The sequence below is a fragment of the Pleurodeles waltl genome, chromosome 11, assembly GCF_031143425.1.
Source record: "Pleurodeles waltl isolate 20211129_DDA chromosome 11, aPleWal1.hap1.20221129, whole genome shotgun sequence".
Classification (NCBI taxonomy): Eukaryota; Metazoa; Chordata; class Amphibia; order Caudata; family Salamandridae; genus Pleurodeles; species Pleurodeles waltl.
The window spans coordinates 26,038,327-26,052,698 of NC_090450.1; the positions used below are offsets into that span (position 1 = coordinate 26,038,327).

The window sequence follows — 14,372 nt, forward strand, 5'->3', positions numbered from 1 at the left end:
TATCTATCTATCTATCTATCTATCTATCTATCTATCTATCTATCTATCTATATATCTATCTATCTATCTGCTGACATTGTTTAAATCTGACTTTGTAAGTATGTATGTATATATCTGTGGGTCTAATTTAGTTTTTAGGAGATGAGGTCAGCTCCACCAAGCAACGGGGTGTATTACTCTGTTGCCCTGGCAAAGTCTCTCCCAGCTATACTTGGAAGTGGCCGCCAAGCCGGAAGTCATTTATCAAGCATTGGCAGGAAACAGTGGTCATGGTGGTACCTGAGAAAGCTTTTTTAATCTTGACGGAGGCTCCGTCAGCATGATGGAGCTGTCAGTCAAACGTATTCTTTTTAATTTCTAAAAGAAAATCCTGAAGCGAAGAGTTATATCTCTTCGCAAGGGAGGGTGGGGGGATATTAGAATGTTTTCACTGTCCCTTGCCAGAGGCAGTGAAAATTGACCTGCATGTCTTCGCATCTAAATTAGATAGGCAGACATAGATCTCAACCTCCGAAAGCTCTTATTTTGTCTGGCTTTCGGAGAGGTGTACCCACAGCGGGGACAGGGCAGCCTCCGCTGTGGTTACACCAATGGTCGGCTCACATTTGAATTGGTTGGGCAAGCCGTTATCTTGGTGGTAAGGGCACTCTGTCGGAGTAACCTTACTTCCAAAGTATAAATCAGGCCTAATATCTTCATATGTCTATATAGGTGTTTAGACACATATATACAAAGTCAGATGGAAGAATTTAAAGCAAACAACACGGCTTTACAGTGAAAGGTATTTGGACAAATTAATGTGGGCAGAAAGCTGCAATGTCCTTGTTCGCCCACCCCCATTCTAGAGATGCCAGTGCTGCCCTCCCCGCCACCCTCCCCACATGTGGCTACTCACACAACAGAGCGAAAACATGCTGAAAAAAATCACTCTTCCCAGGAGGAGAATAGTAAACACGATAGTCTTTCCTCTGTCGCCTTGTCAGGCTTAACCGGTTGGTCTGACTTGTGACACTCTGGGGTATGCACCATGCACTTTGGCCAGGAGTTTGCATAGCAATTAAGTTGGAGTTCTGGAGCATTCTAAGTGCTCTATTAGGAATCATTAGTAGGAAATCTCCCATTCGCTATTCTGTTCATTTCACTGTTGTTTCCACCCCTGAAATGCACATCAAGAGGTGGGATCAACTCAAAAATGCAGATGGGTGGGGCTTTAAATACTTGTTTTTTCCACTGGTGTGTTCAAAGACTGAGTTAAAGTGCAATCCTGACCCCTTATAACACTAGCATGAGTTTCTATAAAAGTCCTCATCTGACATGACCCTTTTAGGGAGGCCGCCTGTGGGAGTGTGTGGCTCCTACGTGTTAAAGGACACTACTACTGCTGATTTAAATATCCAGTGAAATGTGAAACCTTGCACACCTTTGTTTCCTGGTTATTAGTTTTCAAAGAAACCCATGAGCCTATATTTTGTTTACACCCTTCCAAGAACATCTTTAGCATTAGGAATGCAGTAGGATTCTAGATATAGAGCTCTACACCAATATTTTGCTTCAGCCACACCAGGTGCAGTATACAGGGTATAAGCTATCGGGGACCTCCTGTCTGAAGGCACAAATCTCCTCTTGATGACTAGTGTGAGGGCGCCATATGGTACAAGCCAAGCCAGCTTGAGTAAGCATTACAGCAGGTGCCCAATGGTACAATAAAACAACTTCAACTACTTTCCACTTAATGCAATCAAGTGCCTGTTTTCAGGGGTTGGCCGCTCTTAAAAGGCAGATCAATACCTCTGATTGGCCTGTTGCATCTTGTTCTAATCTTCAGTAGACCCCGGACACATTTTTAGGTTCTCCTAGACTCTAAGTTCCTTTGACCATCCCATGCCTGAAAAATGAGTTGTGTGCCTCATATCCACCACCCACGTTCTCCAGGTTATTGCTCAAGATGGTGTGCCTGGCATTGAGCTTGAGACGTCAGGGAGATCATGAGACCTTCTCTTACTTTGGCAAATGGATCTTTCTTTAGGAGCAGATTGGCAGAACTTCTCTCAGTCCTCCAAGGTTTCCAGGATGAAGGTCCTCAGTCCCACTTTTCACAAGACATCACGCTCAAAAATGTGGCGTTAGCTTCATTTCCAGAGTCACATGATCATCTGACTTCACTCGCCGAAGACAGCAAAAGCGCCAGGGTGTGTTTAGTAAGCACTTAGTAAATAACCGTTCAGAGCTCAGAAGGCATCTTTTTCCCGTCTTCAGTGCTATGTACATGTTTCGGCCAGGTTCTGTACATTCTCTTGGTCGGCTTCAGGGAATGCTTTCACTAAGAAGGGGCAGACAATATGCCAAGTAATGTCCTTTCATGGCATTTTATGGAAACTGAATATAAAAAGAACATAATTTTTTCTCATACTTGGGCAGCAGTGGGATAACTCTTGGCTCATATTGATGCTATTTTATGGTCATTAATAAAGATACCATCTTAGGTCCCAGCTTTGGCTGATGAATTGTGTCAGTCTCATGATGAACACCTCTCTTTAGGTAGGCGAGGGTATCTTTGCCGTGCTTTTTAATGTAAAGTATTGATTGGAACCTACTTTGTATTCACATGAAAGCTCATCAACGGCACAATCTGTCCAAGAGCACAGGACAGGATACAGCAAGGCTAGCAGCGGTGGACTCCGGTCCTTTCACTTCCCAGTGCTTGAGGAGTCATGTTGGAGTGCTGCCATGTTCAGGAGCAGGTCCACACAGAGAAGGCCAACGGTGCACAGGTGAAGACCCCATGGCTTGGATGAGGCTTCTGGGAGGCACATGGTCACCACACAGAGCACTTGTGGACAGGGTTCATTGGAGACTGCTTCGGGCAATGGAAGACCCTTCCAAACTCCTCGAACTGTGAGACGCTGCCGATGACCCTGTGTGATGGAGAGATGAAGAAGGTTATTGAGGGGTCAATGTGTTCTTGATCAAGCAACCAAATACACAGGCCCATAAACATTAGAATTGGCAAACCCATAGGTAAGCGGCACAAGCCCAATGCCGTCTTAAAGCTCAGACCGCCAGAGGAATCACTTTTTCTCATGTCATTCTCCACGAGCCATCTATTATTACCAGGGGTGTGTGAAATTTCCATAATCTTGAGCAAAATTTCTTCAAAATTTTACAAAATTCCATGTAAGAAAAGGAAATGGAAATTCATAATTTAGTGCTATTTTTTTTTTTTTTTTTTTAGCCCAAAATGGGTCCTTCCATAATTTTTTTGACCTGGGAATATATTTTTCACAAAAAAGTGCAAAAACAAAAAGCACCACTCACATGCTCTTTTTCCAGTGCATTCATGATAAATCTTTACCGCAAATGGCGCATTCACTAAAAACATTTAGGGACATAATTATCAGACCCCTGCCCCACCACTGCACCACTTTTTCTGATGCTACGGCGGCGCAAACCTTCCACTCACATCTATGAGGCCACGCAAAGACACTTTCAATGGCTTTGAATGGCCCCATAGATATGGAGTAAGGCAAAGCAATGCAAATTGCTGCATTGCTTACTCCGCGTTAGGGAGGCGTTCCATGGGCATTTTTACATTGTTTCTTAGGGATTAGTGGCACACAGTCCTTGCCATGGAGCACCCTGGCATACTTGCTATCTGCTCTGATCCTGCAAAATGTATGGTTTCTTAGGAGTGCATTGAACTGAAATACAGCACCTGCAAAGTCGTGGGATTTTCCATGTGTGTGAAGATAGCTTGAAAGGTGCCTTCAAAGCTTTAGTATGGTGGAGGGTCTGAAGGGCTTCCTTAATGTGCATATAGTGATTTTTGTTATAATTCTCCAAGGAGTGCAGTCCTTTATTTGTATTACAATAATCTATTGAAACATGTTGGTGAAGGATTGAACTGTTGTATTTTTAGGTCTGGGTACAGACCCTTTTAGCTGTATGTCAGAGCTATTTTTATTACTTTTCTAAAAAGGTGGCTTCTCTCACCACATGCTTCTGGCTATAAGGTGTAACACTCGACCTAAAATTCTTCCATTACAATGCATGAGATATAGGCGGGACTGTATGGGACCTCCCAACTACGGTGAATCATCACACTTTTGTCATACTAGTTACTCCATAAACTTGATATCAGAGGAATACCAATCTCATCATGGCACATGAGCCAGGCATTACACTAGCTCTCAGTGTCAGCCCACTCTGACCCTGTGCTCCTAGCCAGGATCACCATGCTGTTGGGACAGAAAAGTACTCTGCATGGTGATAGACTTACACCCCTGTCTCACCTGTACTGCTGGCTGGACCCCTAACAAAGGCCTATGTCGTGGTGCACACACATGATCTGTCTTACAGATTGTGGTCTTGTTGGACCGGGAGGAGCGCCCAAAGCACTACCCTCATAGAGGTAAAAGGCTAATGCCTTTACCAGAAGTTAAGCAGCATGAGCGATGTTGTGCCAGCATACCGTGCACTGATCAGTAGGAGTGAGTAGGTCTTTTTTTAACCTGTCTCACTGCAGTGAGGACTACAGGCTCACCCATTTAAAGTTATTCCTCATTGGCCTACATTGGTTTGGTGTAGTGCTTCAGTGCGCATGTTCAAATTCATGGTAGACTCTAGACTCCATTTTGGGAGACCCAGGGCTGAATGGAGAAACAGGAGGTAGAGGAACGGCCCCAAACAGATTTGTTTATTGTTGCATTCCTGTATCCGGGGTGGGACGCATTGGAAGAACGGGAGCAAGGCTCTCCAGCACACTTGAAAGGGTCATCTTTGATTCAGAAAGCTGTCAAAAGAAAGGGACCTCGGACCATCTCAGGAAGGAGATTGGGCTGATAACAGAATCCTAATGAGCTTGGCTGAGACCCTGGTCTAACCTTTTGCTACACATATCACTGTGGCTCACATCCTGGTGCAAATCTCTAGTCACTCTCATTGGCTTGTTTTGTGGGGCTATTGGATTTGGAGATCCTCCTGCTATGAAAGCCTGCTTTCAGAGGTAGAGAGGGCCGAGGAGTGGACACCTCAAAAGGAAGCAGACCCCCAACATAAACCTCAAAGACTCAGTCTCTAACTTCAATTTCGAACTTATGTCGCCCATAGTGAATGGGGAACAACCACTACAGCTACAGCGGGGATGGAGTGAGACTTTGGAACTGTCTAAGAAATACTAGAGAACTGACCTCAGGGGACTGTGTATATTGTTTGTGAATCTCATATATTCATATATTTACATTGTGTTTGTATGTAAATACTCCTTTAAAAAAAACAAGTGTTTGTGAGGGCACTCATTTATTGCTGCTACTGTGTGTTTTTTTAGTTGTGAGCCCGTATTCACCCGCCTGTATCTACCTCTCCCCTCCCCTAAGAAGCCTTAGATTGCTCGACCCACGCTGGTAGTGAGAGTCAAGTGCTCAAGGGGTGCTTAGCTCAGTTGCTCAGGACCCAAAGTAGGTTGGGCCATGGGACATCAGGAGTAAAAGGCCTCAACAACCATGGATGGGCCCAGTAACCCCTGCTTGCTCTGTGGTCATCTGAATGGGGTTCTGACATCTACTATCACCTCAATATTACTGCACAACTATCTTAACAGCTGCTGTCACCCACACTGCCACGTAGGCACCACTGTACTACCGTCTTCCATTCCTACAAAAATACCTCTCAGAAGCACACTTCTGTCCGTTACTAAGACATTGCAATAGATTACTACTGTACTATCCTCTGCACAATTGAGGCAATTCTTGAGAGGATGTGGCCGTCCATGGCGTTTTTGTGCAGACCAAGAGGCCTAGTACCATTTATCGGATAAGCAGTGGATTCTACATGTCCTTATGAAGACCTTTTCATGGTTAATTATTTTATGGATCGAAACGCCGACCGGTGAGAGTTTTGCCCTGACTTAAATTGCCCTTTCTAATATAGGCTTGAAGAGTTATTTGACCCTTGCCTGAAAGTATGTGTAAGTAGACCAGTCATTACTCTTCACCTTCTTTTTAGTTATTTATTTTTTTGATTGTCACCTCAATCATATCTCACATGCAAATTGCCAGTTTTCATTTGGTGCAATATTTTTCATTATTTCAATGTTTTTGTCATGATTCAATTGCTTGTTTTCAAATACTATAACTGTGTGGTTTGTTCTTTTGATTAATTTTATTGGGATAAGCATTTGTGAATCACTTACAACTGAATAATACTGATATGTAGTTATAATACATTACTTTGGTATGCAGGGTTTCCCTCTCTCTTAGTGCATAAGATTGCTGTAAGTAGCCTCCAACCATGGATCCACACACTAACCCATGCATTTATACAGCTACTGTTTCTTGTAGTCACTTACAGAACTATTCACCAATGCACTCACCCATTCAGCAAGTTATGTGAACATTCATTCAATTATCAATTAATTAAATCACTCATCCACCGATGAATACAGGAACACTGTACCTGGAATACTATACTATAAGTTAACTGCTCCTAGTACAATCTTTGGACATTCTCTGGTACTGTGCAGAGCTGGACTACTATATTTATATAGGTGTGCTAAATCATTATCCAGGTACTGGAATACTATTCTTGTAGTACTGTATTGAGGCTTTCTGAGGGACCCACAAGGGCTGAAATACCGTACTGCTAAAAATGTATTGAGGCTTTCTCAAAGACTGCCCAGGGCTGTAATACTGTCCCTATAGTACTCACAGGAACTGTTTAAGGCTGGAATACTGTACCTATAGTACCGTATGTACTGTATTGTGGATTTCTCTGGGACTGTCTAGGACCAGAATATTGTTCCTGTAGTACTGTATTGAGGGTTCTCTGGGACTGCCAAAGGATGGAATACTGTACCTGTAGCACTATATTAGGGAGTTCTCTGGCACCGTCCAGGGCTGGCATACGGTTCCTGTAGTACTGTATTGAGGCTTTCTCGGACCCCGTGACTGTAATACTGTTTGTATACTACCGTACTGAGGATTTTCCTGTAACTGCTGAGGGCTCAAATACTGTGCTTGTAATACTGTCTTGAGGTTTTATACAGGAGGGATTGAATACTATACCATTAATAATGACATACACTGACCAAATCTTGCAAATTCTACAAGTAGTACTGTACTGAGGCTTTCTTCAGGACTATCCAGAGGCTGGAATACTGTTCCTGTAGCACTGTATTGAGGCTCTCTCTAGTACTGCCCAGGGCTGGAATGCTGTACTTGTAGTACTCTATTGTGGATTTCTCCTGGACTGTCCAGGGCTGGAATACTGTTCCTGTAGTACTGTATTGAGGCCCTCTCTAGTACTGCCTAGGGCTGGCATTCTCTACCGGTAGCACTGTATTGAGGATTTCTCCTGGCCTGTCCAGGGCTGGAATACTGTTCCTGTAGTACTGTATTGAGGCTCTCTCTAGTACTGCCCAGGGCTGGAATACTGTTCCTGTAGTACTGTATTGAGGCCCTCTCTAGTACTGCCTAGGGCTGGCATTCTCTACCGGTAGCACTGTATTGAGGATTTCTCCTGGCCTGTCCAGGGCTGGAATACTGTTCCTGTAGTGCTGTATTGAGGCTCTCTCTAGTACTGCCCAGGGCTGGAATACTGTTCCTGTAGTACTATATTGAGGCTCTCTCTAGTACTGCCCAGGGCTGGCATACTGTACCGGTAGTACTGTACTGAGGATTTCTCCTGGACTGTCCAGGGCTGGCATACTATACCAGTAGCACTGTATTCAGGATTTCTCTTGGACTCTCCAGGGATGGAATACGGTTCCTGTAGTACTGTATTGAGGCTTTCTCGGACCCCGTGACTGTAATACTGTTTGTATACTACCGTACTGAGGATTTTCCTGTAACTGCTGAGGGCTCAAATACTGTGCTTGTAATACTGTCTTGAGGTTTTATACAGGAGGGATTGAATACTATACCATTAATAATGACATACACTGACCAAATCTTGCAAATTCTACAAGTAGTACTGTACTGAGGCTTTCTTCAGGACTATCCAGAGGCTGGAATACTGTTCCTGTAGCACTGTATTGAGGCTCTCTAGTACTGCCCAGGGCTGGAATGCTGTACTTGTAGTACTCTATTGTGGATTTCTCCTGGACTGTCCAGGGCTGGAATACTGTTCCTGTAGTACTGTATTGAGGCCCTCTCTAGTACTGCCTAGGGCTGGCATTCTCTACCGGTAGCACTGTATTGAGGATTTCTCCTGGCCTGTCCAGGGCTGGAATACTGTTCCTGTAGTGCTGTATTGAGGCTCTCTCTAGTACTGCCCAGGGCTGGAATACTATTCCTGTAGTACTATTTTGAGGCTCTCTCTAGTACTGCCCAGGGCTGGCATATTGTACCGGTAGTACTGTACTGAGGATTTCTCCTGGACTGTCCAGGGCTGGCATACTATACCAGTAGCACTGTATTCAGGATTTCTCTTGGACTCTCCAGGGATGGAATACGGTTCCTGTAGTACTGTATTAAAGCTTTCTCCAGTACTGCACAGACCTGGAATCCCGTACCTGTAGTAGTGGATTCCCTTGGACTGTTGAGTGCTGGAATACTGTAATCGTAGTACTGTACTGAAGGTTTCTGAGGAGCTGCCCGAGGCTGGAGCACCACATTGCATTTTTCTCTGGGAATGTCCAGGGCAGGGATACCCTACCTGAGTTACTGAACTGAGGATCTCTCTGGGTTCAGCAATGGCTGGCATACTGTACCACAGTACTGTATTGAATCTTTTTGGGACTGTCCAGGGATAAAATACTTTACCTGGAGTACTCTCCTGAGGCTCTCCCCAGAATTGCGAGGGCGGGAATACTGTACCTGCAGTCCTCTACGGATGTCGTGTCTGCTATGGGCTGGAATAATACACATGTTGTCCTGTATTGAGGCTTCTTTGGGAATGCCATAGGCTAGAATACTGTACCCCTGGCAGTGTTTAGAGGCTGTTTCTGGGAATGTCCCATGATGGAATACCATACCTGTAGTCCTCTACTGGGACATTTTTGTGACTAACCAGGGAAGGAATACTGTACATGAATTACTATATTTGGGAATTCTTTGAAACTGTGCGTGGTTGCACAGGGTAGGAATGCACTAATGTGTGTAGGGATTTTTGGTGAGTTTACAGACGGCTTTGAGTTCTCTCCCTGGAGTACCACATTTAGGGTTTGTTGGGTGTTAATCTATTGTGTCCATAGTACTCCACATGAGGATTTTGCAATACTTGTACAGAGGAAGATGCTGTTTTAAAGAATGCCCAGGATTTAGACACTGAACCTGACGCTCTCATGGATTTTGCAGGTGTGGATAAGGTTGGGAGATGGCACGTGCTATGCTCAGTGGTGCACCAGGATTGTGCAGGACTGGGAAGTATCTTTTTCATAAATTGTCCAGGACTGCATACAGGAAGATGGCGCCTAAAATGTCCTGGATTTACCAGGATTGATCAGGGCTGTAATACTGCGCCTGTGTTCCCATGGATTCCCCTACAGAGGACTGTACTGAAATGCAGCACTTATACTGTTCATGGATCTCTAATAAAGGGTGAGCACTGGGTAATATTGATCTAATCCTGGAGTTTCCTCAATAAGAGACATGTGGTGTGATATGATTCACTCGGTGTTGTGTTGCAAGTATGGGAAAATGCATATATAATGCCCCGATATTGTCCAGGCTCTATCTAATATCAGGGAATTATCCAGGGGTGGGTATTTTGGAACACTATAGGGGCTCATTACCAATACTGGGATGTTAATTCTACACTTTCTGAGTTAAAGGTAATGGGGGTCTCGGTAACTCTGGGATTCAGCATTAACTGGGATTTCTAATGGAACTAAGTTCTGATTTTCCAGGAACTTTTAGCCCCTGTATTTCACCTGAAGATTTGTGCAACTTCCAGTAGCTGAAATCTCTGGTGTTCCCAGTAATTTTATTGTTCCAGTATAACCAGTAAATATTATTACTGGCTGCATCGGAATTCAAAATGGCCCCATTATAAGGCCCTCAGAGGGACCTGGCAGTTTACAGAACCTACAACTGAGCCACCACGCTTGCATTGCAGGGTCAGTGCAATCCCAAAAGAGCACCATTTTCATTTTGGCAGGTGTATTTGTTTTACGCAAACAAATTCCCAAAGACGAAATGTGCTCAAAATCCAACAAACATTGAGTCTTCTAAGCCAGGGAGAGTTGTTCATGCTCTTGGTGACCAATGACTGATTCTCCTGGCCCTAATAAGCTGGCGACCGCTATTACAACCTGGTGCTCAGATACTGGATGGGCTTCGGGGTTAAGGATTTTCCCTGGCTCCTAGAGAGAAAATCAGGGGCCATTTTATACATTGTGCCCCTGGGGCGCAGTGGGTGTGAGGGCCCGCTTTGGGCACTCCCAGGGCACAATGGTTCGCTATCATTATTACATAAGGGGCAGCACAAGGGCCTTGCGGCCCCTTTTTTTGGAACCATTGTGCCCTGGGAGTGCCCAAAGCGGGCCCAATGGTTCCAAAAAAAGGGGCCGCAAGGCCCTTGTGCTGCCCCTTATGTAATAATGATAGCGACGGTGCTCAAACATGCAAATGAGAAAATCTCTTTGCCTCTGCACCCAACCCGTATTATACATGTGGACGCAGACCCAAACTGGCCATTAGGAGGCGCACTCCTACTGAAGGCAGCCATCTGGAGGGGGGAAAGGAGTCCCATTGACAACTCTCTTCAGGCGGGTGCAGCACTCGTAGACTCACCTGCAGAGGGATCTCTGTCCCCTCCTCGAAGCGCAGGCGGATTGCCGCCTGCACAGAGAAACAAGGCGCGGCTTAGGGGAAACAGCTGCTTATTTCACTGAAAACTGCCCCCAGGGCAGGGCGAGTTTGCAGCTCCCTTAGCGCAGCACATTTATTGCAATAGGGTGCACATTTTTCCTGTGCCCTATTTGTATATGGGCTCTGACGCTTTCTCTGCCTCTAAATTAGGCTAGCGAACTGCGAGGTCCTCAGTTACGGTGGGCCTACTGTTGTGCCAACCTCCAAGTGACTCCCTGTGTGTGATCATACCACAACATTTAAGGAGATTCCAGGGGCAAAATACTTGTAATGCTCAGGAACACTCGAGGGTAGGCAGGGGGTGGACCCAGGATTTGGGAATCCTGCAGGTATATGCAACACCTATGGAATATTGTGGGTGGGTATGATCAGGTACTCGGCTACTAAAGGTAGGAGCATGATAGAGTTTACCAGGGTGGGATACTGTTCATGGCTCCCATCCTTTCACCAGGAGTGGGTAGTCTTGGAAAACTACCTGCAGTGGTGACTAATGCATTCTAGGATGTAGCACCGGGTAACTGTGTTCAATATGCCATGGGTTTTCAGAAGTGGGCTGCCTACTGAAGGTATTCTTGATTCACTAGGGAGGATAACACTCCTAAAATGTACCTGCAACACTCATGGGTTTTTCCAAGGTGATTGGGGCTGGTGCCCTATCAGTAATGATCAGGGATTCTACATGACCAGACAGGGATGGCATACTCTCACTGTACTGCACAGGGCATGCCCTGGGGATGAAAAGAGCTCCCATGGCATACTCAAGAAGGCGAAAGATTGTCTGGAGGTTGGGAATGCTGCTGGTGCAATTACTTTACTATACAGAAGTTGAAAGGGTTGACATTTGTTATTTCAGCTTTTAAACATTCTGTGATTGCACAAAGCGGGGAAACCTACCTCATAATGCCACGGATTCTCCTAAAGTGAGGATGTAACAGACAATTTAACGGAGTGCATTGGCATTCTCCAGGAGTGACCAGGCTGGTACTATTCATCTCCAAGGAATTTGTCCAGGATCATGGAATGCTGTACTGACCCTGATAGCTGTCCGGTGGTTCACTGTAGAGCACAGAAAGAGGTGCAAACACTACATAGAATACAGATGAACTTACCAGTGATGGGGGCCTAACTAGCTGAAACAGCAGCAGCAGAGACAGAGTACAAGAGTACACCTGCACCTCCACTCCTCCAGGAGCATCCCAAAGAGATTGCAAAGAAAAGTGCATGAACTAAGAACACTAAGCACCAGATTTACAAGGCCCTAGCACCTCTTAGCGCCACACTATCGCCATTTTTGTTTTTACGCTTATTGGCATTAAGGAGGCCATTCTCCTTCTCCATATTTACAAAGTGGTGCAATGCTTGCATTGTACCACTTTGCAACCCCTTGCGCCACATTATGCCTGCTCCAGGCATAATGTATGCAAGGTGGTGTTCCGGCGGTGGGAGTCCCGTAAAAATAGTGCAGTGCAATTTACAACAATTCGCTGTGCCATTCTTAGCATCATTTTTAACGTGTGCTCAGATCAGGTGTTAAAATGACACACCCATTACTTTCAATGGGCCTCCCTTTACTTTGCAGGATTAGCGTCATTATTTATGGCGCTAATCCTGCAAAGTACTACAATAGCGCCATTAATTAGGATTCTATTGTCCTACCATGCGCCACAGTGCGCCGTATTGTAAATACGCTGCTACCATGGTGCTAAGTGCTGGTAGCTGGGAGCAAGAAAAGTGGCGCATCACAGCTGATGTGCGACTTTCTTGTAAAACTGACCCTACAAGTGATGGCTGTCAACTGGGGAACAACATGGACAACATTTCTGAAAGTCATAAGCAGGGCCAATGTATTTATGCGGCAGGAGAGGGTCAAATTATGTTTGAGTAAATTATGCAGCAAGAAAAGACAAATTATGCAACTTTATGCTGCACATTTTATAATAGTATTACTTCATTATTTCGTCATTTTTAAACTTGGTTACACTTTCTGGGCAAAGGTTGCACCTCATTAGTACCAGTTTAACACCCAAATATAGGAGTAATCAAAAGAAAGGTGACACATTCAGATTTGAATAGGGCCTTCCGCTGCATGACATGTAGTGATGTTGCATTTTTAGTAACTTTTGAACCGTTTAAGCAAGAAATAAAAAACTTTTTGTTAAAATCTGCAGATTATGCCAGAGATGATGGATTATGTGGCAATTGCGACAAATCTATAAATATGTACATATCGCTGTGGCCGCACAATCGCATAATCCCAGTGGCACTGGTCATAAGAGAGCAATCAGTGGTCCAGAGAATACCATACTTAAGAGGCCAGAGGTTGTTTGGGTGCTGTAGGACTGGCATACAGTAGTTGAATGCTGTGCTGCATTACTGCCCTCGGGCGCTCAGAGATACTCCAAGAATGGAAGCACTGAGATCCTGTTTTATAGTGTTGAAAGCATCTCTAAGAGTGACAGGTCAGCAAGTTTGTTTCTCACAAACCGCAGGTCTAGGGCAAGGACAAAAAGTGGTGGGTGGAATGACTGTACTCATCTTAGCCTTTGGTAACTAGCGCCAAATTCCAGTCCACTTCCTTTTGTCCACTGTCTGTTCTTCTGGAAATCAGAAGCCAAGACAAACATGTGCAAATCAAACTTAGTTCTGTTACAACAGGAACAGTGTAGCCCAACCTGCCAGGACTGAAAAATAACAAACCCTAGGCTGGTTCTTGCCTTTTGGCCTCGTCAGTGAGATGTAGCTTGAGCTCAATGGCACAGTGAGCATGGGACCCATGTCTGGACAAACCCATCACTTGTAGGATTTCTCATTTAAAAAATAAAAAACAAATGCTAGCTCTAGTCTTAATGATGGATAATTACTCAGGCATGATAGAGTACGGGCCTGAATTAGATTTCAGCTGGCGGGTTGCTCCGGCACAACAGGGACGGAGAGCCCATCTGCCGAAATCTAAATAACATAGGATACAATGGGATTTATATTTTGGCGGATGGGCTATCCATCACCGTTGTGGCTGAGTAACCCGGCCGCCGAAATGGAAATCAGGACCGAAAATGCAGGTCTGTGTAATCCTGGAATCCAGGAATATGCATCGTGTATGGATATCTTGGTCTGCATTGGACAAAAGCCAAGGACAACTGTTACACATGTTTATATTAGACTGTGGCAAACTGGCCTCTGGCGGCTTCCGAGCCAAGACCACTTGGCTTGAAAAGATTAAAGGGTGGGACTTCTGAGCTTCTCTTGGCAGTGGTACTACTTAAGAGGTTAGCTTTCCTTAGGAAAGTGTCTGACAACTTTCCGCATTGCATTGGCATTAGCACTAGATGTAGCAGTTTGACTACCAAAGTTCCCTCCCTCTCCACTATCATGTTCTTCCATGATCAGTTCCCTCAGTTTCCCGGCCTACTGTCAGTCTTTTACATGATTACAGATTACGCTTTGGTTTCCTCATTTCACTTGTACTTAATTTCCATTACGCCTTGGTACCAGGACTGCTTTTGACCTGAATTTTGTGAACTGCTGCAGTAGCTTCCACTGGTCCGAGTTTAGTTTCTCAGCGGCACG

The 14,372-nt window shown here is 44.9% G+C and overlaps 1 protein-coding gene across 1 annotated transcript in view; it reads right to left on the reverse strand.

Annotated features, from left to right (window-relative positions):
* Window positions 1-14,372, reverse strand: part of ECEL1 (endothelin converting enzyme like 1) — a 251,803-nt gene continuing 237,431 nt past the window's right edge. Inside the window, exon 18 of the mRNA XM_069212879.1 lies at window positions 1-2,915. Coding sequence (XP_069068980.1) covers window positions 2,816-2,915 — 100 coding nt within the window. The 3' untranslated portion in view covers window positions 1-2,815. The remainder of the gene's footprint in view (window positions 2,916-14,372) is intronic.